Source organism: Nuphar pumila, chromosome 8, assembly GCF_984573655.1.
Source record: "Nuphar pumila chromosome 8, dmNupPumi1.hap1.1, whole genome shotgun sequence".
NCBI lineage: Eukaryota > Viridiplantae > Streptophyta > Magnoliopsida > Nymphaeales > Nymphaeaceae > Nuphar > Nuphar pumila.
In genome coordinates, this window is record NC_143256.1 from 70,314,723 (window position 1) to 70,339,174 (window position 24,452).

The 24,452-nt window shown below is 37.7% G+C and overlaps 1 protein-coding gene across 5 annotated transcripts in view; it reads right to left on the bottom strand.

The window, feature by feature from the left end:
- LOC149829967 (aromatic aminotransferase ISS1-like) overlaps window positions 1–24,452 on the bottom strand; it is a 165,424-nt gene that overhangs the window by 42,916 nt on the left and 98,056 nt on the right. For all 5 annotated transcript variants that reach the window (XM_090016194.1, XM_090016192.1, XM_090016191.1 and 2 more), the window contains 4 exons: window positions 16,711–16,867; window positions 15,022–15,134; window positions 14,889–14,947; window positions 14,125–14,233 (listed from right to left, as the gene is read on the bottom strand). In XM_090016194.1, the coding sequence (XP_089872320.1) occupies window positions 14,125–14,233; window positions 14,889–14,947; window positions 15,022–15,134; window positions 16,711–16,867 (438 nt within the window). The remainder of the gene's footprint in view (window positions 1–14,124; window positions 14,234–14,888; window positions 14,948–15,021; window positions 15,135–16,710; window positions 16,868–24,452) is intronic.

Here is a 24,452-nt window from a genome sequence, read left to right on the forward strand (position 1 = left end):
GGAGCATGTTCCCTTGCGACTTACAGTGTACAGTTGCGCTAGAGTCTGTTTTGCTTTTGTTGAGTCTGATGTAAGCTGCCCGGTTCAGGTGAATCAATACCCCGAAGGGGCAGCCCGTATACTTGAACTGTAATAGCCTGCGGGCAAAATTGTGAATGAATTAAATGCGTTGAGCTTTCTTTTGTTCACCCTCGTTGTGATTGCTTCTTGTGATTGCAACTTCTCTCCCTCTATTCTCTCTTGCTCTCTTGCACTCTGATCATAAGCTTCCGCGACCGACAAGCGAGCTGACGAGTAAGCTTGCGGCGGTAAGGAAGGACCGTCGCGCCGCGCTGGCCCATTGAAGGAAATAGGCCCGTGACACTAACTAATCCTCGTAAAATAGTGATTTTTTTTTTTAACAATTGCAGAAACAAACCCAAGGATCTGGGGTTTCACAGATTTAATATACCAAACCACAAATAGTTTGTGCATTGAATCATCAAAGAATAATCAACTTTATTAATCAATGAATAATGTCAAATAACTGAATCAGTAAAATTGTCTACGACATAATAAGCCATTCTGTCAGGGAACCAAAATTAGTCACACAAAGCTCGCAGTCTCCAAGTAGCAAGTCAACCTATCACTGAACACCCGGACCTGTAAAACAAATTTTGAAAATGGATAAGAACCAAAGTCCTTTGTACGAATTCCTCTAAAAATTCAAATAGTAAGGAAATAGCATAAACCAAATTCATGCATAAATTTCAGAGGAATATCGCAATAACAATTTACCATAATCAATTTATCTTTCAAGCATTTAAACAAATATCATGCAATAACAATTATTATGCGAAACAAATTAAGTATGAATGCATGAACTAATGCAGAACAATAAATATGCATGATTCAATGCACATGCATGAATAACTTATTAAGTTATTTATCAGAGTTGCTTTTGCATGCATGTCCCTATTAAATGCACACAATTTTAGTTTTCACTTTTCCTTAAACCTGTAAATACTCAAAACGGGCACAAATTCTCGAAGTTCAAGTTAAGTTTTCAGTTGTAGCATAACACAATTTATATTTTATTATTGGGTTTCACACTTGTTGCTCGACCGATATCAAGAATCCTGACCTTCCATCAGAACAGTAGGAATCATCACCTAATGTCGGGACATCAATGGAAATCCTCAACCATTGACACCACTTTCTTGGTATACCAAAACTACAGTTGAGTCAACAACAACACCCTCAGGCAAAGTGGTTGAAATCTCCCTAAAATCGTGGTCGGGAGGTGAACCACCACATCGGGTTTCAGGGGCACAATCGCACACAAAGTTTTAGTATTCTGACGGTCTCCCATCACCGCTATCCAAGATTTTCACTCTATAAAATGGACATTAAGGAAGAGATTAATTACATTGTTTGGTCTCTTTTATCATTTAAATAAATTTCAAGTTCTTTACACAAGAACCATTTTGCAAATCCACGTGCATAACCAATTTCGGGCCCTAGTCCGCCACATTGTAACAGTGTAATTATTTTTGAAAAACCAATAATTTTCAAAAATAAATTTTGCAATGCATAAATAAAATAAACAATAAGTATAGCAACACATGCTTCTGGACTACACGACCGGCAGTGGATCATATCTGACCACTACAGCATCTCAAAAATGATTTATACATCTTTTGTAAAATGTTAGTGAACATGCAACACACACCTTGTTTCAAAACATGTTCACAGTGCACATTCAAACACACAACATGATTGCACATAAAGCCAATTGCATACGCATGAGAAGAGATGCTTGCAACACACATTATGTAACGCCCTAAAATTTCGAACCTTATAATTTCCTTGAAATAGTTGGGAAATTTCTTTTCTTTACAGAGTTTATTTCTAAAATCAGCGGAAACGATTTCTTTTAAAAGAAAGAGGACAGGTTTGACAACCTTGGGCACGTTAGCGAGAAAACAAAGATTTACCATGGACGATCTGCAATAAAACTTAGGAAACCATTTCTTCTATTTAAAGAGAGTATCAAGTTTGTACAAAATTTGGGTTTCCTCAAGGGAAACCGTATCAAAAACCAAAATGTCCAGGAGAAGAACTACGAGCAGAAACAGTGGATCCTTAAATCATCTCGCAGTCGCGCCATCGCCTGATGCACCTAATCGTCACATGTACCCATGAGATGGGTTAGTTTTGCGAAAAACTAGCAGGAGAGTACAAAGACAGAAAGAACTAAATTAGGCATAGATAATTTATGCAGTAGGTAGTAACGAGCAAACTAAGCAGATAGACTGGAGGAATAAGCTAAGTACAACAAACTGAAAAGGGTGTGCATGCTCAATTTAGTTATTACTTGATAACCGGCCATGCGGGTACATACATGGCACGTGAGTCGAAACAGTCGAGTCTAAGCCGAGTGTTCATTATGTTAAGTATTTTAATATACCTCGGTTGTCTGACTGAATCTTATTCCTATGGAGACGACCGATGGTCGAGAGAGTAAGTCCCCAAGGCCTGATAGGGATGCATCCAACTTCTGCAGAAGTGTTAGGCTAACTTATGTAGCCCCTATCCCTCCCCCTCTAACCTCCGATGACTGGGGAAAAACGGGTCTTTTGCCCTTCTTGAAAGCCATAAATGGACTGTCTATCGGAGTTGGTACCCTTCGTCCTCTCTCTTGACGAAGCCAGGTTGAATTGAGCGCGACGGGGTTTCTTAGCCGTTGCCTCATTCTTCATGCTCTGGTCCATTAGACCGAAACGAGCATCTTGCCTATGAAGGCGATCCCACTCTTATATGTGTTTTCAACAACCTGCACTAAGCATTAATCGAGGTCATAAGACTCTCTCATCCAATCGTCGTAGTACTAACATGTCTCGTATGTTTAAGAAGTACACTTACGAGAAAAGGGATACAGGTCCTTAATAGGAGCCTCGGGAGTGTGTTTTGCAAAGATATAATGTTTTAAAAAACTATTTTAACATATCAAATCTTTCGAAACGACACACAACTTGCCAACATAAGGCATGTGATTTTCTCGAATCTGACATCCGATGACGCAGTGTCTGGGTGCTATGTAAGTCACGACACTGGTTTTGGTAATTGGCTTCATAAATGAACCCATCACCTAAGAACTTGATCTTGCCCCAGATCAAGGGTTCTCCCAAAACCTATGTCACACGGACTCGGCTCCAAGGTCGCCGCACCCGCGTCGACACGCACCGACACGGGTGCGGACACGGGTGCGGCTCGGACTCGGTCAACCCGACCCTGGGTGTGGTCAACGCACCCAGGGTCATTTTGGTCCATTTTTTGGAAAAAAAAAATTTGAAATTTTCTGGGCTACAGCTGTAAGGAAAAAAACCCATCACAACTAAAAAACCTGTACACTTTCAAGTTTTAAGTACAGAATGGGCACAACTCAAGTTTTTGTGGTTTTTTCCTGTATGAAGAAAGTGAATTATTACAGTGTATGAAGAAAGTGCCCAAAAGTGAATTATTCCTGTATGAAGAAAGTGTACAGAATGCCTTCACAACTCATCACCTGTCCCCTAATGGGCACAACTTTGACCGAGTCTTATATATATATATATATATATATATATATATATATATATATATTAATATATATATATATATAGCCGAGTCCCCGTGTCCAAAATTTTTGAAATTGCGCCGCACCCGTGTCGCACCCGCACCCGCACCCATGTGACATAGCCCAAAACATATCGGGTAGAAAGAGGAATAGGTATTCCTCCTGAGTACACTGAGTCTATGGCAAGGCAAAAACAAAAGACAATAATGCGAAAAAAGAAATGCCTGGGCGCGAAGCGCGACGGCAAACAGGAACTGCGAAAGCAAGGGACAAGGATCGCGAAACCGCGTCCTTGAATTAAAAGACAGTAAGTAGTAACTATGAAAGCAAAAGCCTGGGCGCAAAGCGCGATGGCAAAAGAAACAGAAAGTGCGTAAGCAAAGGACAAGGACCGCAAAACCGCATCCTTGAATTAAAAGACAATAAGCAGTAAATACGAAAGTAAAAGCCTGAGCGCAAAGCGCGACGGCAAACTGAAATGCGAAAGCAAATGACAAGGATCACGAAACCGCGTCCTTGATTTAAAAATGTACTTATATACATATAAGTATATAAATATATCATTAAGTCCTTTCGATCATCAATTATTTAAGCTTGATTTAATTATTTAAGTCCTTGTGCAACTTCTCCTACCTTGGAGTATTGCGAGAATGAAGCCGTCTACGAACGTAAGTGATCGTCGGTTTAGTTCGCGGGGCGCGAACGGGCACCGTTGCGTAACACTGCAAAAGTACGTAGTTTAGCATGTATAAAATGAATATAGGTAGGGAGAAAGCTCGGTTTCTCCGCAACTCAATGCAAGAGTCATCGACCCCTACCGTTACGAAAGAGAACGGGGTAGGGTCCAATGACCCATGCCATTTAAAGGAGATGGGTGCAGGGGCCATCGGCCCCTACTGGATATCTAAAGGAGGGCAGGGGCCATCGGCCCCTGCCGTGATAATAGTAAGAGGGGCAGGGGCCTTTGGCCCCTGCTAAGTCTTCAAAAGGAGGGGCAAGGGCCTTCGAGGCCCTTGCTGGGTTTTTAAAAGGAGGGGCAGGAGCCTTCGGCTCCTGCCAGCCTTCTTAAAAGAAAGGGGCAGGGGTCGAAGGCCCCTGCCAAGGGAATGCATAGGGGGAGAGTGCAGGGGCCAAAGGCCCCTGCCGAGCCCTTGCTCGCCAGAAAAAGAGACAAGGGCCTCTGGCCCCTGTCGGTTAAAAGAGGGGCAGGGGCCAAATGGCCCCTGCTTGGTTTCCGAGGGGTGGGGTAGGAGCCTTCGGCTCCTGCTTCCTCTCTTAAGGAGAAGGGTAGGGGCCATCGGCCCCTACGTGGAAAGGGAAGGGCAGGGGCCATGGCCCCTGCCAGAAAATTAAAAGGGCATAGGGCTCCGCCCCCTGCCTGCTAAGAAGAGGAAAGCAAGGGGGGCGGAGCACCTTGCCTGTCGAGAAAAGGAGGAGGAAGGCTCTGTAGGGGCCGCCGGCCACCTGCCGGCCTTCCTGCGAATGAGGGGGAGGAAAAAGGGGGAAAAAGAGGGGGGAAAAGAGGGGGCTACCTGGGCTGCCGTGAAGGGGGGGTTCGCCGGAGAGGGTGGCGCCGTGAAGGGGGTTGGCCGGCGTCGACAAAGAGAGAGAGAGGTAGAGTCGGGGGAAGAGAGAGCAGAGGGGAGAGAGACGAGAGATGAGAGAGAGAGTCGGGGGGTCGGGGGAAGAGAGAGCGGAGGGGAGAGAGACGAGAGATAAGAGAGAGAGAGTCGGGGGGTCGGGGGAGGCTCGTAAGCCTTCCCCTCTCCCCTCTCGCCTTTTAATAGGGAGGGGGCGCACACAGGGCCCGCCCCCTGTGTCGCCGAAGGTTCCCCTCCCTCTGCGTGCTGCCAGCCCCTCTGAAAAGGATTTTCGAGGGGCTGGCACGGGTTGGATCCGGGTCGGGTCTGGACCCGACCCGGGTCCGATCTTTTTTAATTTTTTTTTTTTAACTGGTTTTTACACATTATCATGATCAAGTTCATGCATAAACACCTGTAGAGAGAGAGAGGGAAAGTCGTCAAAATCATATTTAGGTCTAATCTTCTCTAGTTTAAATAGAGATTAGCCAAAAGAATAGATTTACATATGGGTCCCTCATTATTTAGTAAATACCAAAACAGCCTTAAGTATAAATAAAAATTTAAGAGGTCGACTTATCTTAACACTCCCCCTCAAGCTGAAGTATAGATATCAATCATGCTCAGCTTGCCACAACATTTTGAGAAACTGGACCTGGCAAGAGGTTTTGTAAAAATATTTGCAACTTGATCCTCAGAGATTACATGCTTGGTAAAGATATGTCCGGCTTGAACCATATCTCTTATGTAGTGGCAGTCAACTTCAATATATTTTGTCCTCTCATGAAATACCAGATTATTGGCTATATATGTAGTCGCCTTGTTATCACACATCATCACCATAGGAAATGAAACCTTCACTTGAAGATCAGTCAGCACAGTTCGAACCCACATCAATTCAGCTGTCGTTTGGGCCATAGCCCTATATTATGATTCGGCACTCGACCTAGCAATCACGGTTTGCTTCTTGCTTCTCCAAGAAATTAAGTTACCTCCCACAAATACACAGAATCCTGTGGTAGATTTCTTATCCTCTACAGACCCAACATAATCAGCATCAGAGTAAGCAACTACCTCCAGGGTACCCCCTTTTTTTAATAATAACCCTTTTTTTAGGGGAAGATTTTAAGTACCTGAGTATCATCATTATAGCATTCCAGCGTACCTCATTCGGTTTGTCCATGAATTGGCTAACCTTGCTTACAGCCAAAGCAATATCAGGTCTAGTCACTGTCACATATAGTAACTTCCCTACCAATGAGCTATAGCTCTTGCTATCAACAAGTTTTGACCCCTCATCTAATAAATGAACTTTGTGATCCATGGGAACATACTTCCATTGAGACAAAACCACGCCCTCACTGCTTCTGGCCACTTCTATGCCCAGAAAGTATCTAAGTGGACTAAGGTCTTTTGTAACAAAATGTTTTTGAAGATTAGCCTTTATAGCTGCAATATCTTTCATGTTATCTCCTGTAAGGATGATGTCATCCACATATACCACCATAACGACTAGGCCTGAGTTAGTTTTCTTAATAAATAATGTGTGGTCTGACGCTGACCTATTAAAACCAAACTTTAACATCACATCAAACAACTTTTGAAACCATGCACGAGGACTTTGCTTTAGACCATATATCGTCTTTCTTAATCTGCACACCTTCTGACACTCCCCCTTAACCTCGAATGCAAGAGGTTGTTGCATGTATACTGTCTCAGACAGATCCCCATATAGGAATGCATTTTTCACATCTAGTTGACACAAACTCCATCCATGGTGAATAGCTACGGAGAGAACACGACGGATGGTGCCCATCCGTGCGACAGGAGAAAATGCCTCAAAGAAATCAACATCATATGTCTGAGTATAACCTTTTGCTACTAACCTGGCCTTGTATCTTTCAATTGAACCATCTGAGTTGTACTTAATGGTATATACTCATTTGCATCAAACAATATCCGCATCCAATGGGGGATCAACAAGGTCCCATGTCTGTCGAGACAATAAAGCATCAATTTCATCTTGCATAGCCTGCTTCCACCTGCTATCGAGTACTGCCTTTTGATAACTCAGAGGAATAGTTTCAGCAGATAAGGCTGAAATAAATACTTTCATCTGATTACCAATTCTGGCATCTGACACAAACTGGGACATAAGATATAAGGTACATTGTCGTGTCCCCTTTCGTAGAGCGATTGGTCTGTTATCATCAACATGAATGTCATTGCTATCAGGAGCACTTACTTCAGGAGAATAAGAAGATGGAGACACTGGAGGAGGTGGAGTTCTACGCACATACACCAATAAAGGATTGTGAAACCGTGAGGTAGGTGAAGTTGAAGGTGGAGTTGGATTCGGTAATGGGGGCACTGATTCCAAAGGAAAAAGAGGAACAGGAAGAGGAAAAGAGTCATCTTGATCAGCTTGCATCTAAGCACCAGTACTGGAATAATATGGAAGAGACTTCAAGAAAGATACATCCGCACTGACATACTCCCGACAAAAAATCGGATCATAACATCGATACCCCTTTTGATTTTTTGGATAGCCTATAAATATACACTTAGTGGCTTGAGTTGCTAATTTATCACGGTCAGGTCTGAGTCTGTGCACAAAACAAATGCACCCAAATACCTTGGGCAAAAGAGAGAAGAGAGGTCCATTAGGATACAGGATTTGCAAAGGAATTTGGTCTTTCACGGATGATGAAAGCATGTGGTTGATCAAATAACAAGTTGTGATAACCGCATCACCCTAATATGAAGCAGGAACATTGGATTGAATCAAAAGGGTGCGGGCTACATCAAGGAGGTGCCTGTGTTTTCGCTCGGCCACCCCATTTTGTTGGGAAGTATAGGCACAAGTGGTTTGAGGTTGATAAAATTGCAAAAGTGCTTTGGTTTTAAATTCAATGGCATTATCAGTGCAAATAATCTTGACAACAGATTCAAACTGAGTTTTTATTTCAATAACTAATGATTTGAGGATACTAGGAACTTCAGATCTTTCTTTTATTAAGAACACCCAAGACAACTTAGAAAAATCATCGATAATAACAAGATAATAACGACATTGGGTCCTGGTAGGAATCTTACTAGGACCCCATACATCCGCATTAAGAAGTTCAAAGACCTTATGACCGGACTAACTCTGACTAGAAGGAAACGAACTCCGATGATACTTGCCCAACTGACATGCTTCACACTGGAATGATGTAGTAGACGGAATTTGAGGAATGACACGACGAAGCTTCGACAATGAAGGATATCCGAGACGGCAATGCCACTAAACAGGACTCGAGGAATAATCGACTGCAGCATAAATGTTTCCCACAGGGTGATGTAGATAGTAGACTCCATTTTCTTCATAGCCTCCACCAATCTTCTTCCCCGTCAGCAAATCCTAAAAATGACAGCACACAGGATCAAATATCACTCTACAATTTAGCTCTTTTGTAAGGCAACTCACTGAGAGTAAACTTTGAGGAAATGCAGGAGCATGAAGGACATTTTTCAATTGCAAGGAAGAGGATATAGAGACATTTCCCTGACCGATAACCGGGGAGGAACTCCCATCAGCTAATGAGACTCCCTGATGTGCAGTAATAGCCTTTAGACCTGAAAAAATTTGAGAGTTTCCACATAGATGTCTAGATGCACCAGAGTCAATAATCCACTTACTATCATGAGGAGAAAGATGGTCTCCGGTAGAGTAGGCCACACCAGCTACAGGAGAAGAGGAACTTGAAGGACGATGAGAGACCAGCTCCTCATATTCTGCACGGCTAAGAGTGATAGATTCACTAGGAGAATTAGTTTCATGCTTTACCTCTAGTTTTGTAGCATTAGCTTTTGGAACATTTGGCTTCAATGGAGAAAATGCAGGCCGTCCATGTTTATCCTAGTAACAATCTTCAAAATGTCCTGATTTTTCGCAATAGGTACATTGGAGTTTACCTCTACCTCCCATACCTCTTCCATGACTTTTGCCTCTAACATTCATAGTATTTTTTCATCCATAACTAGATGGAACAGCTAAAGCAGATGACTGAGTGCAGGTTGAGATTGTGGAAGAGAGATGGCAAGTCTACTCAATCGATTGTATGCATCAACAAGAGTAGGAACATCAGACCCGGTCAACATTTGGACTTTTGCAACTAAGAACTCTGATGATAGGCCTGTGAGGAACCGAGCAACCATAGTCTGTTCTTGATGATCCTTTTGTTTAGAGCAACACAAAGGCCTATGAGCATTCAGCCTTTCAAAGGCAGCCTTAACAGAGGCATAGTACTGGGCCAAGTACTAATCACGTTGCTGCAAATTATATATTTCCTGTTCAACTTGGAGAATACGACTCATATTAGTCTCTTGAGAGTACGTATCTCGAAGAGTGTCTGACATCTGTTTAGCCGTATTGTAATAAATTAAGTCGTCTGCAATATGAGATTCAATGTCATTCATGATCCATGACATAACAATGTCATTATCTTCTTCCCAAGTATAATATTTTCCTATTTTATCATTTTGTTCAAATTCCAACAGAATATGTTTTCTATGATGTCCAGACACGGACATCATAAATGTTCTGGACCACCTTGCATAGTTTGTTTCATTTAATTTCACGGAAGAACCATATGAGAAAGGATTGGCGAAGGCTTTATATTCCCCAATAGCCTCATTCTTATAATCAGATTTTTGAACTTCACCTATAATGAATAACACGAACTAAGGATCCACAACCAATCTTGTTGTTACAATAGATGTCCTCGTGTACACAAAACTTTGTCACAATTCGTAAATGATCTGCTCCACAATATACAGATCCACTATGGTGATTTTTCTTTACCACAACACCCAGATCTGTGATCAGATCTGAACCAACCAGGACATAGGATAAAAACCATATGCAGATCCACGGTACATATGATAAAAAAAAACACGACAATATAAGATTTTTAATCTTCACAGCAACCTGAACATATGATCAGATCCAAAAGAATATGCAGATCCACGAAGATATAAGAATCCATTTTTTTTCGACAACCAGAACATACAAAAAAATGATGATATAAGATTTTTAATCTTCACAACAACCTGAACATACGATCAGATCCAAAAGAATATGCAAATCCACAACGATATAAGAATCCTTTTTTTTTCCGACAACCAGAACATAAAAAAAATGTTGACCCACGACAAATCTGGTCGTCACCCACTTCACGACGTCATCAATGCACCTGTACCTGTATCCACCAGATTTGGTCGACTGAAACCCATATTTCCACCACGACTTTTAGATCTGAGTCATGACTTTTGTCAGACTACAATCCGTTATCAGATTTGTACCACTCGGTTCCAAAAAAATTTGACTGAACACACCTTAGATCTAATCTCCTTCACGCGATCTGGTACCCTTCACGCAAGCTTTGGCGCAGACACCGAAATCACGCTCCCAAGGCCAATGGCTTTGATACCATGTAGACAGAGAGAGAGAGGGAAAGACGTCAAAATCATATTTAGGTATAATCTCCTCTAGTTTAAATAGAGATTAGCCAAAAGAATAGATTTACATATGGGTCCCTCATTATTTAGAAAATACCAAAACAGCCTTAAGTATAAATAAAACTTTAAGAGGTCGACTTATCTTAACAACACCCAAACATGCATACGATCATATTTATGCAAACATCAAAATAACTTCAAAATTTCATGGGTATGAGATGCACATTTGCAACATGGTATTCGGATGCATAAGCATGCATAATCAAATCACATCAGATATATCACCCTACAGTCAACATGAATGCGGGCATGAGCATAGCAACACTGTTCAAATTCAACATCCAACATACTGCCAACCTGAAGATTTGATAACAGTCCACAAAATAACATGTACTCAAATTTGATAACAGACTTCAAATTACATATTTTGAAATCGGATAACAGTCATCCAGTAACAACATATTTTCGAGTCTGATAATAGTCATCAAATTATATATTTTGAAATCTAATAATAGTCATCCAATAACAACATATTTTTTAATCTGATAACAGTCATCAAATTATATATTTTGAAATCTGATAACAGTCATCCAATAACATATTCAAATCTGATAACAGTCATCAATGTGACACATAATCAGATTCAATATCAGCCATCCAAAAATAACAGTCAAATCTGATGGCAGTCATTAACATGACACATAATCAGATTTGATATTAGTCAACCAAAAATAACATAATCAAATCTAATGGCAGTCATCAACATGACACATTCAGATTCAATATCTGTTAACAAACATAAAAATATGATAACAATTAATAAACTAACTTGAAATCAAATATGATAACAATTAATAAAATAACTTATGGGCAGATCTATAAACAACATAAAAAATTTACATGTTGCAGGTTTGATCTGACTACACACGACAAGTCTGATCAAGCTGCACCCATACCCATAGTGTCGATCTAATCAGATTGCTCATGCTCACATGCATCGGCAATCTGATCAGATTGCACAGTACATCCACGATAGGTGTCTAATCAGATTGCTCATACAACACACCAGCAATCTGATCAGACGTTATCAGCATAAAAAACATATAGGCAAGACTAATTCAATCAATGAACAAGATTCATCAAATATCAAGGTCGATACATACACACATGTATATATATATATATATATATATATATATATATATATATATATATATATATATATATATATATATATATATATATATATATATATATATATATTCAGCATGCTTAGCTAAAAGAAGAAATCGACAACATTTATTTATGCATATCGAAAATCAACATAGGTTAACATATGCTTAAACAGGGAAAAATTGATGGCATGCTCCTATCAAATCAAAAATATATAAAATCGTAACTTAATACATATTCCTATACATAGTTTTAAATCATATTTACCTTTTCCATCTAAACTTACACATGAACCAAATTTAAAACTATTTCTTCCCATAAGAACCTAGAGAAAAACCTGTACCTTAATCGAACGTAGAAAAAAGATCGAAAAAACGACGGATGTAGGGTGAGAAATTGATTTTTCTTCCTCTCCTTCCTCTTCTTCTTCTTCTTTTCTTCCTTTCTTTTTTTCTCTCTCTTTCTTTCTTTTCCCTTTTTCCTTCTCTCTCCCCAACGAGTTTGGGGTTTCCTCACTCTCTAACTCTCTCCCTCTCTCTCTAGAACCATGATTCAAGAGAGAGAGGAGTCCAGCCCACTCTTTTATATTCTTTCTAGAATTTTTTCTATTCTTATTATCTCTTTATTTTTATTTCCTTTTATTTTATTTTGGATTTTATCCAGAGGGTGATATTCCCTCTAGAATACTCAGGTAGATAAATCCAACATTTATTTAATTATTTTATTTTATTATTATTTAATTTAACAATTTATAGAAGACTCCAGAGGGTGCCGCCCCCTCTGGAAGACACCCATCGGGTAAAGTTCTACCCCAAGTAGAACTCTACCTCATCTAAATTAAATTTAAAATTGAATTTGAAGTTTTAAATTGGTCATATATGGATTTCGAATCTAGATTCAGATCCAAGCTCCAAATCCATATCCAAAATTCATATGGATCCTACCTAGACTAGATCCTAGTTAATATGGGTCCTGGACTGGGTCCAAATCCATATCAACTTGGATCAAACGGAGTGGATCTAGTCCGATCCAATCCAAAAAAAAGCAAAAATTGAGGTGGGTCATTTTTTAAAAACGCAATTTTCGAGTCAACCGTAACCAGATTTCAGAAAAATAGGACACCAACGTGCTCAGAATTATGAGGCGCATCTAATGGTATACATACCTGATTTTCGCCTCTGAATTTTGCCTAAATTTAACTCGATTTTCGCTCGAATTGAAAGGTTAAAAACAAAAATTTTCTCAAACTTTAATTGGCTCATCTAGATCTTGTCATTGGGCTCTGGGCCACACCCAGACCCAGCTGACATCATCTATATTTAAGGATATTTTTCCATGATTTTATCTTTTTCATTAAATACTTTAATTTAAAAATCAAAATTTTTGAAATTAAAAATCATGAGAAAATACGCGATATTACAAAATCCATGTAATCATATTTGGTATTGGCTACATCTTATCGAAATCTGAACTATTTACATTCCTAGAACCCTTGGTTCTAACATAGAAACATAGAAAGTTGTTGGATCCAGATCTGGAACCCCAAATTTCCTGGCAACTGAGGTATTTTTGATGCACCATGGACGTGATCTCGGTACAATTGTTGGACTTTTTTACCTGAAAATCTAAAATGGTTGGATGTATAGATTCAAGGTCCAAATCCTAAATAATTGGTCCAACTCTCTGGATCTAAATTGGATCAAAACCGAAAAATGGGATCATGCACAATATCAAAGGTTGGAACCAATCTCTGAATCAAATTTTTTTTGCACTTGCGAGTATAGTTTATTGTCATAGAAATTATTTTTATTTTTACTGTGTATTTATGCCCACCCTAGCTTAAATTCATGGCTCTGCCCCTGCTCCTTACCATGCACAACTTGAGGAGGGCTATTGGACCGTGAGGTTTCGAGTATGGATCAGAATCTGGATCCAGTTCCCATGATGGTGTCTTTATAATGCTTGTAATAGTCATGTGTTTACTTAGTTTTATATTTCCTTTATTGCCCTTATCTTATTTGTATTCACGTGTATATTAAATGGGGGTATTTTTGTAACAGCTCAATATTATTGATATATAGCCATCCATGACCCACAATGGGCTGTGTGGAATCAGTTTTGCTGCAGCCCCATTTTTCCCTTCTCATATTCCGTCACTCCCTCCTTTGCTCTTGGTGATATGCTCTGTTCTTACAGGACATTGGTAGAATTGATGATTTACTGCACTTTTCTGCAAAATATGCTAATAAATAAAGAGATAAAAAGACATACATATCCCACTCGCCATCCCATCATCCCATAGACCTTTGAGAAGGAAAAGAGATTGACAACATGCTGGTCCTCTATGCATGAGTGCTTTAGTCCATCGTACATAAAATACCTTGACAAGTACAGAGAAAATATACATCAGTTGAATAATAACTAAAATTTCATGACACCAATATACATTCTAGATTCAGAAAAATGACAGCACTCAAGAAGATAATGTACATTAACCCAATAACCAGTTTATTTTGTGCATGTTGCGTGCTATCTTCTGGCCACATATCAGCCTGATTGAATAAGTCTTGGTGTTCCCAGACCAAAGATGATGCAGCATGATCTGTAATATCCACTAGATACTGGAGAACAAAGCGGACTTTGGCACTCTTTCTTCATGAGTCAATAGCAAATCCACTTAACTATCCATTTGAGATGCACAACAGATACATCATGTAACACCTCTTCTAGTAAAATCAGACCAGAAGACCTTAAAAGAAGTTTCTTGGAAATAATTTCTCATGGATTTGTTTATCCTATTAACAGATTTTCTTTTCACAAACTGTTGAAGTCTTTCTCTAATGACTAACAGTAGCTGTCTCTGACAAATTCAACTTTCCAAATACCTAATGATGCTTCGATTAAAGTGATTTTCATGAGAAGTTTCACTCATTTCTGAAAATTTCAGGGAATATTACTAGAAATATAAAGGTGTTCATGTATATTTACCATGACTTGCTATACCCATACATCATATTCACAAAGGAAAACCTTACTCATAGGTATTATCTACTACAAGCCAAGCACCAGCTCTTCTACAGATATTTGTAATTCTCTGCATGACATGTTATTAAGGAGTTAGTGCAAATTTGAAGAACATTGTCAACCATCCAAATTTGCAACATTCACCTTCAGAAGGGGCTCTGGTATGTAGGTCCCAGACGGGTTGCCTGGGTTTACAACAGTGACAAGCTTTGGAGTTGGCATGTTCTCATTCTCTAACAAAGTCCTCTCCAACCAGTCTGTAACATCATTAAATTTTCATAAAAATCTAATGGCACCCATTGCTGAATGGTCATGTAGTATTCATGCAAGCATTTACAAGGAAAACAAATAAGATAGCTGGATGGTTAGAATCATACTATCTTAATCAAGGAGTCTTGGGTTCGCATTCCAGCCCCTAGCTCAACTAATAAAAAAGAGAAAGTGCCTAGATCTGAAAGAAAACTAAGGTAGCCACTGACAAGCTAAAAAAATCAAACTGATTACAGCAAATATTCCAATTACTAACACATTAATTTGGTTTTCTGAGTTTCTCCCTTCCAATAAATTTCAAATGAACCATTAAAAAGCCCCCTTAAAACTTCGATGCTGTATATGAATGTGAGTTAAGCTTAAGCATTAATAACATCATGATGCAAATTGCAGCTAGTTTGAGCTGTTTTAGAAATTTTGTATTGATCGTCATCTGAAATCTATATGCATTTTTTGGACATGAATGCTTAAAATAATGTGCAATTTATATGAATTATCAACATACAAAAACATGCATCACTACTATATTATGTGAAAAATTACTCTAAACATTTTGCCACGTTTTTTTTAACAATTAGTGCCATCAAGTTCAATCAATAACAATTAATTAAACAAGCAAGAAAGTTTCATGGAAGAATATTATAAATCCTACTATGGTTAATGTTCATCTACAATTCCATAAATATCAAATATAAAAATAATAATCATACAATATATTAAAATCAAAGAAAGGCAAATTATGGCATTTTTTCATAACATTTTGTAAAATGACAGGATTCTACAGTTATTATTCATGGAACTCTAAATTTGTTGTCTTTTCGGTTGTTCATATAAATTGTTGCTTGCATCCCTAAAAGTAGATATCCTTGTGGAAAAGGTGGTTAAGCTATGTCACATAGGTGCGGGTGTGGCAATGCAGCACTTTAAAAAAACTTGGGTGCGGGAGGTAAACAGTTAACAGCAGTAACACTAATTTTTAACAGTATTTTTTTTTCAAGTCCAGATTTGGACATTTATGACCCTGGGTGTGTTGACCGCACCCAGGGTCGGCTTGACTGCACCGGCTGACGCACCCGCACCCGAGTCGCGTCACGTCGATGCAGATGAGGCACCCTGCTGGCCGAATCCCTGTGACATAGTGGTTAAGCAACCGAAAGGTCTTCATCAAAAGAGACATCCTCTCATAACTTTTCAAGAACTATAAATTTCCAAATGTAAATTACTGTTCTCAAGATCATTTTGGTGATAGGTCTCTCTCTCTCTCTCTCTCTCTCTCTCTCTCTCTCTATATATATATATATATATATATATATATATATATATATAATTATATATATATATTATGTTATATTTATTAGCTAATACCCACTCATTCATTTGTAATTATGCTAAACAATAAAAATAGATAACTACACATAATTTGCAAATATTTAAAGCAGGAAGACAAACTGAACTTAGGTTTTAACTTTTAACCAAGTTGTACAGAAGGCCATCATTAAAAAAATGGATCACTTAGAAACTAGAAAAATATTTGCATACAAAAAAATAGGAGCATGTTAGAACCTGCATCTGGATGGAGAGTTTTAGGATTTCCAGGGCCAACCAATATGTTTGTAATGCCTGTCATCTGGAATGACATATATGCATTGAAATAGTATGGTGCAAACATTACGACGTAATCCCCGGGATCACAAAGTGTAAGGACAATATTTACAAATGCCTGTTCAAGCAACAAAAATATGAGATCAATGCAAAGAAGAGCTATGGTGCCATATTATTGAAATTCAAACTTCAGTTTACACACATCAATTTGAAAAAGAAGAGGCCGATTCATGTTTGATTATCATGTTTTGTCCTCAGCTGACCAAACATATCAAAATATCTGAAAAAATAGCCAGTTCAACATTTGGCTCTAGAACAGTGAAGAAGATACAGAATGATGGTTTTATATGAAAAAAGTTGAATACAATAGCACGCCCTCAATGAATTGGAGGAGCATTTCAGATAATTTAAATAGAAAACATTAATGACGGATGAGATGCAAAACAAGATAAACTTGTCTAAATGCCATGGAGCATGTGGAACAGAGGCACAACGTTTGGAAATAAAAAATACATAGATGATGAATATGTGATATATTGATGCAAATAGGTTTTAGTACAATAACCATAATACCAAACTCCTCAAATTGAAAATATCAAGTTGGTCATAGTTTGAATGCATATAAGTTAAAACTTTCAACTCTTATCAATCTAACCAATTATTCTGTGCATTTAACTGTTGCTATCATTCATAATCATTACACATTAGGTTCAACTAAACTTTTGCAATTTCTGGGTGCCTGTGGGTAATACCACCTTGCACTCTGGAAACTTTCAGACTCCCAAAAAAATATATATATATAATCATATCTTCTACAATAAATGTCTGTTCTGGTACATATTTCTTTATTGTTCAAATATATCTTCATAATTTTCTCATATCTAAATTGATGATATGCTTACATCTATATCATCTTGCTCTTAAAATTTTCCCAACTTCCCACTTATATTTATCAATACTTGTTAAAAATGTAAATTGTAATATATATATATATATATAATTATATTATTATTATTATATATATTTTTCTATTTTTCTTTATTTGTTTTTTCTTTATTTTTATGCATCTAGTTCACATTGAACTAGATACATAATCTAGTCAAGTTCTAGTTAGAACTTGACTAGACTATAACCGTTGCACTCTAGTCCAACGGCTATAATAAGAGTCGTTGGACTATCCAACGACTCTTTTTGGGAGAGCTCAAAGTGAGCTCTCCCCTCTCATTTCCTCTTGTATGAATAGGGGTGAACCCTTCCTTGTAAAGTCACTCAATGCTTCTTAAGCATTTTGATTATTAATAAAAAAATTTATTTTATTGTTGTGTTCTTCCATTTATACCCTTTTATGGGTTTTGCTTGAAGTGTCTTTTAGACACTCTTTTTGTGGATTCAAGTGCTTTTGTGGAAGAAGTGCTTTCGCCTTGATTTTCATGCCTCATTTGCAAAAGGTGTTTCATCACTTTGTTCTTGTCTCAAGAAGATTTGTTTGAAGAAATGAGGACTTGCACTACAAAAATTTGTTTGTTTCCTCTCTCTTACTCTCTTATTTACTCTTTTCTCTCTCTTCTCTCATCTATTCCTCTCTTACCCTTGTAAAAGATGGATGGCAATGATAAGATCGCCATTATACCCATGAAGTTAAATGATACTAATTATGTAATGTGGGCTTCGATTATGAAGCACCACATTTGGGGAAAAGAATTATGGGGTATAATAGATAGTTCCAATTCGAAACCTAAACTATCTCTTACCAAGAAATAGGGTGATAAAGAAGTTCCTCTAACGGAAGAGAAGAAGAGAAAGGCGTTAGCCACTTATGAAAAGAAACGGAAAGAATGGAAGATAGGACATACACAAATTATACCATGGCTAATAAATAGCGTAGAAATTAAAAAATGCTCGTCTTACCAAATTCGAGCATGCCGATAAGGCGTGAAAATATCTCAAAAATATGTATTCCTTTAAAGACATTGCACATGTATGCAATTTACAAGACAAAGTTCGGACAATGACTCAAAAAGATAAAACCATTCAAGAATATTACAATGAGTTGTCCGAAATTTGGAAAGAGTTAGCTCTTCTTGAGCTCAAATGGCATTGTGCCGAAGATATCGAGCTTCATCAAAAGCAACTTGATATGGAACATTTCTATCAGTTTGTGAATGGTTTGAGGCCGGAATTTGAATCCACCAAATCGGCCCTTTTACATCGTGAAAAAATTCCTTCTATTGTCGATACTATCGAAGAACTCACCATGGAGGAGAATAGACTCAGAAAAAAATACTTCTAAAGTTCATGATGATTTTGTTCTAACCGTGTCTAGACCGAAAAATCATACACGCACTTATAGGCCGCCTTATTTTAGAAAACAAAATAGTGACTTTGACAAAAGAAAAATCATTTGTCATCACTATCATGAACCAGGGCACTATAGGCCTCAATGTCCAAAGTTAAAAAGAAGAGATGAAAAAAGAATTGCATCTGTTGAATCTGAGTCAAAAGATCAAGATGCACCTGTTTCTATGGCTCAATTGATGGAAATTCTTCAACATCTTCTCAAAGGGGTATCCTCCTCAACTGAAGCCTCAATTGGAACAGTTGTTGCATCTCTCTCTGATCCAGGTAACTTTCTTTGGCTTTTAGATTCTGGTGCTTCTTTTCACATGACCCTAAATGTCAATAGCCTATCTGAATGTCTTAAAAATAACTCAATTGTGTCAAAGGTTTTTACAGTCAATGGTACATCTCTTGAAATTAAAGAAGTAGGATGTTTTGAAACTTTTCAAAAATATAAAAAATATTTTATTTCAAAAGTTAGATACATCCCTAAACTAAAGTTGAATCTCTTATCTGTTTCACAAATATTTGACTATGGATGTAATATCTCCTTCTCTTGTCATGGTTGTTGGGTATAGGATCGTCAGTGAGAGAAGCAGATTAGGAAAGGTTACAGAGAAGGAGGACTCTATTACATGGACTTTTTAGAATTACCCAAGAATGCATTTTATTATAATATTCAGAAATTAGAATTAGATTTATGGCATAAAAGACTTGGCCATCCTCGCATGTCTAAAATTCAACATTTTTCAAGTTTGGAAAAAATTTGTAATTCTGAAACTTTCTCTTATAAAGACTATATTCTTGGCAAAATGAAAAGACTATCATTTCATAGTAGAACTTTTGTTTCTTCAAGACCACTTGAGTTAATACATTCAGATGTTTGGGGACCAACACCAGTTATTTTTAAAGGTGATTATACATATTATGTCATTTTTGTTGATTTTTCTAAACATACTTGATTTATTTTCTTAAACATAAATCTAAAGTTTTTACTCACTTTCAAATATTTCATAGAATGGTTAAAAATAAATTCCAAAATGATATTTTTATCTTTCGCACTGATTCAGGGAGAGAGTTTATGTCCAAAGAATTCAAAGACTATCTCAATTTACATGGCATTACACATCAAAGATCATGTTCACAGACTCCACAACAGAATGGCTTAGCCGAACGTAAACATCGGCACATTATGGAAACTACTAGGACCTTGATAATTTCAAATCAAGTTCCAAAAGGTTTTTGGGCTGAAGCCACCCTAACTACCATCTATCCCATTAATAGAATGCCATCTTCTTCATTAAAGAATATAACTCCAATAGAAAAACTTGTCAATTTATCTCCTGATTATTCTAGATTAAGAGTCTTTAGATGCAAATGTTTTGTTTTTACAAACAGAAATGACAAACTCTCTCCTCATGCAATCCCATGTGCCTTTTTAGGATACACTGATAATAAAAAAGGCTACAGGTGTTTTGACTTTCAAAACAAAAAAAATATACGTGTCAAGGAATGTATCCTTTTTGAAAAAAGAAAGCTTCTTTGAATTTGAAAAATTCCAAGGATGTCATTGATATTCTTTTTTAATTGATCTAACTTCAAAATCCAATGAATGGGATTTTGAATGTGACGCTGACAATAATCAAAGTCCTATCGATCTTGAAAATGATGTTGATAATGGTGAGCAAAACCATAGGGATGTTAGTCTACAATATTTGAGACGTAGAGAGCAAAATCTTCCATGTGCATTAGAAAAATATTCTGAAACTCCACCCAGAAGGACATTTAAAATTTCTAGACCTCCTGGAAAATTTGTATCTTACGAATCTTTTTCACCCACATATAGGGCAACTATTGTGCTAATACAATCATATGTTGAACCATCATCCTATTCTCAAGCCAAAAATCATATACAATGGATAGAAGCCATGAAAACAAAACTAAATGCATTAGAAAAGGCCAACACTTGGACTATTCAAGATATTCTTCTAGACAAGAAGCCTATAAGCTGTCGGTGGGTCTACAAAGTCAAGACCAAAAGTGGCATGCATGACCATTGTTAAAACTTTAATTGCTTTGGGTTCAATTAGAAAATGGCCTATATTTCAAATGGATGTCAAAAAATCTTTTTTGAATGAGAATCTCATTGAAGATATATATATGGAATCCTTAAGGGTAAAGCTCTTCGTTTAGAAAAAGCCCTTTATGGTCTTAAACAGGCACCAAAAGCCTGGTATGACAGATTTAGTTATGTTATACTTGATATTGGTTTTCATTCTTGTTTAACTGACACTGCTTTGTTTATTAAGAAATTTGATGCAAGCATCATTATCCTTCTCCTTTATGTGGATAATATGATCATCACCGGAGACGACAAACAAGGAGTTGAAAATATCAAAACCCTTCTTAAAACTCATTTTGAAATGACTAACTTAAGATTATTAAGATATTTTTTAGGAATTGAAGTTGCTTATTCCCCTCGGGGTATTTAATATCTTAATCTAAATTTGCCTCTGATATTGTTTTCAGGTCTGGCATTACAGATAATAAGAAGGTGAACACCCCAGAAGTTGTTAATGTTAAAATGAAAATTAATGATGGAGAGCGTCTTGATGATCTCACTCCATACAAACAACTTATCGGAGTACTTTTTTATCTTTCTATTACTAGGCCAAATATAGCACATGTTGTACACATAGCTAGTCAGTTTCAACATGCTCCCACTTCTATAAACATGGGAGTTGTTTTGTGTATTATTAGATACTTAAAGACCTCTCTCTCACGAGGCCTTTTCTTGTCTGCCTCATCATCGTTAGATTTAATTGCTTATACTGATGCTGACTGAAGAGGTGATCCTAATAATAGGCACTCAACCACTGGTCTTTGTGTTTTTTTAGGTGAGTCCTTAATATCGTAGAGGTGCAAAAAGCAGTATAAGGTCTCTCTTTCCTCCACCGAAGCTAAATATAGAGCCATGGCGACCACTACAATGAAAGTTGTTTGGCTCAGACGTCTGCTAGCTGATATGGGAGCTAAAGCAACACAAGCTTTTTAAGACTGTGCTATGACAACAAAAGTGCAATCTACATAGCAAGTAGCCGGACTTTCCATGAGCGCACCAAACACATTGAAATGGATTGTCACTATGTCCGAGAGGAATACTTACAAGGAACCATTAATCTGCCATATGTTACATCGGAATTTCAATTAGCAGACTTCTCCGCTAAACCACTTGCGGCTCCCAGATTTCACTCTCTCTAGAAAAACTTTCACTCATTGTACCGTAAGTTTGAGGGGGAGTGTTGAAAATGTAAATTATAATATATATATATATATATATATATTATAGATTTTTTTTCTATTTTCTTTATTTGTTTTATCTTTATTTGTTTTTTCTTTATTTTTATGCATCTAGTTCACATTGAACTAGATACATAATCTAGTCAAGTTCTAACTAGAACTTGACTAGACTATAGCCGTTGGACTCTAATCCAACGGCTATAATAAGAGTCGTTGGACTAGAGTCCAACCACTCTTTTTGGGAGAGCTCAAAGTGAGCTCTCCCCTCTCATTTCCTCTTGTATAAATAGGGGTGAAGCCCTCCTTGTAAAGTCACTCAATGCTTCTTAAGCATTTTGATTATTAATAAAGAATTTTATTTTTTTGTTGTGTTCTTCCTTTTATACCTTTTTTTATGGGTTTTGCTTGAAGTGTCTTTTAGATATTCTTTTTGTGGATTCAAGTGCTTTTGTGAAAGACCACCATTTCATTTCAATACTTGCAGTTTCTACATCAGTGTTGTAAAAGGCATTAATTTCAAGGCTTGAAACACACACTTCAAGGAAAAGTGTATGCTTCAGGTCTGAACCACTGACCTCAAATATAACCTGCACTAAGGCACGTGTCTCGGGATTGTGAAGTCATCCTTTGTCTTGAGGTTGCTCCTCACAATGAGTCACATAACTCAGTTAGTGGGAGAAGGTAGTTCAAGTTTTTCTGTGTTTAGTCATCCCAATTTACTTCTTGTCTTCATCCAATCCTTGCTAGTTTTCTTTCCTTCAGGATTTCATTAGAATACTCCTGGTCCTACGGTCACAATGGTGGTGTTAAATATGTATATGTAAATGGATATATTTCATGTACTATATTGTACCACTGTACTGTATTGTACCACTGTACTGTATTGTACCACTTGTACAGCATACTGTACTGTATTGTACCACTGTACTGTATTGTACCACTTGTACAGCATATAAATATCAATGGAAAGGGGAGAAGATCCTATTGCCGCACAACATTTTTTTTTTCTCTCTTCCCTCTTACCACTCTCTCTATCTCTTGTTACGATAGTAAGGTGACTCCCACATCTGATTTCTCACATGGTATCAAAGCCAAGGGCGTGGTAATCACGATCATCTGGAAGGCCCCTAAGGACCTTGACGTGCGTTTTTGGGCGTTCTCAAGGAAAGTGTTTTTTCCATCTTTTCTCGGTTGTTTCTCCGTTGAATCACTATATTTCGACGTCGTTTCTTCATTTCCTCATATCGTGCATCTTTTCCTTCTTACATATTCTGTTATCCCCAATTTTATCAACCCTAATTTCTGTTTTCCCCAAATTTGGGAACCCTCATTTCTCAAAAGTGCCTCTTTTCTCAAACTTCTTGTGATTTCTTATCTATTTCTTGCAATATAGTTGATAAATCGTACATTCTGCACGATTAACTGAAAAATTGTGATTTCCAAAACTCAAAAATTCCTGTCCGTACGGTTCTGTCCGTACAACCTACGAATTTCTGTCGTGCTGTTTGATTCATCCTTGATCTTCTTCCTTATGGATTCTAAAATCAGCCCCGGATTTCTTTCTCAACTTGTTTCTCACAAATTAACTCATGATAACTACTTACTTTGGAAACGCCAAATTCTGCCGTTTATCCGAAGTCATGGTCTTTCCGGGCATCTGGATGGGGGATCACCCGCCCCACCTATGACTATTACGCAAGAGGTAACTGGTAATGATGGGAAGGTGAGTTGCATTGCTATTCCAAATCCTGCGTATGATGTTTGGTTTCAGAAGGACCAATCTGTGGTTGCCTATTTGACTGCCACGTTATCTGATCGTATATTACAAACTATCTCTGACCATTTTACTGCTGCAGAACTATGGAGACATCTTGCTCACTCTTATTCACAGGTTTCTGAATCACGTGCACTTCAACTGAAATGGCAGTTCCAATCTATGCGAAAGGGAACTAAGACCATTACTGAATTTCTAGGGGATATCAAAATTATCATTGATCAGTTGGCCGCTATTGGATATCCTGTTTCTGACAGAGATGTTGTTCAGCAGGTATTGGGAAGTCTTGGGC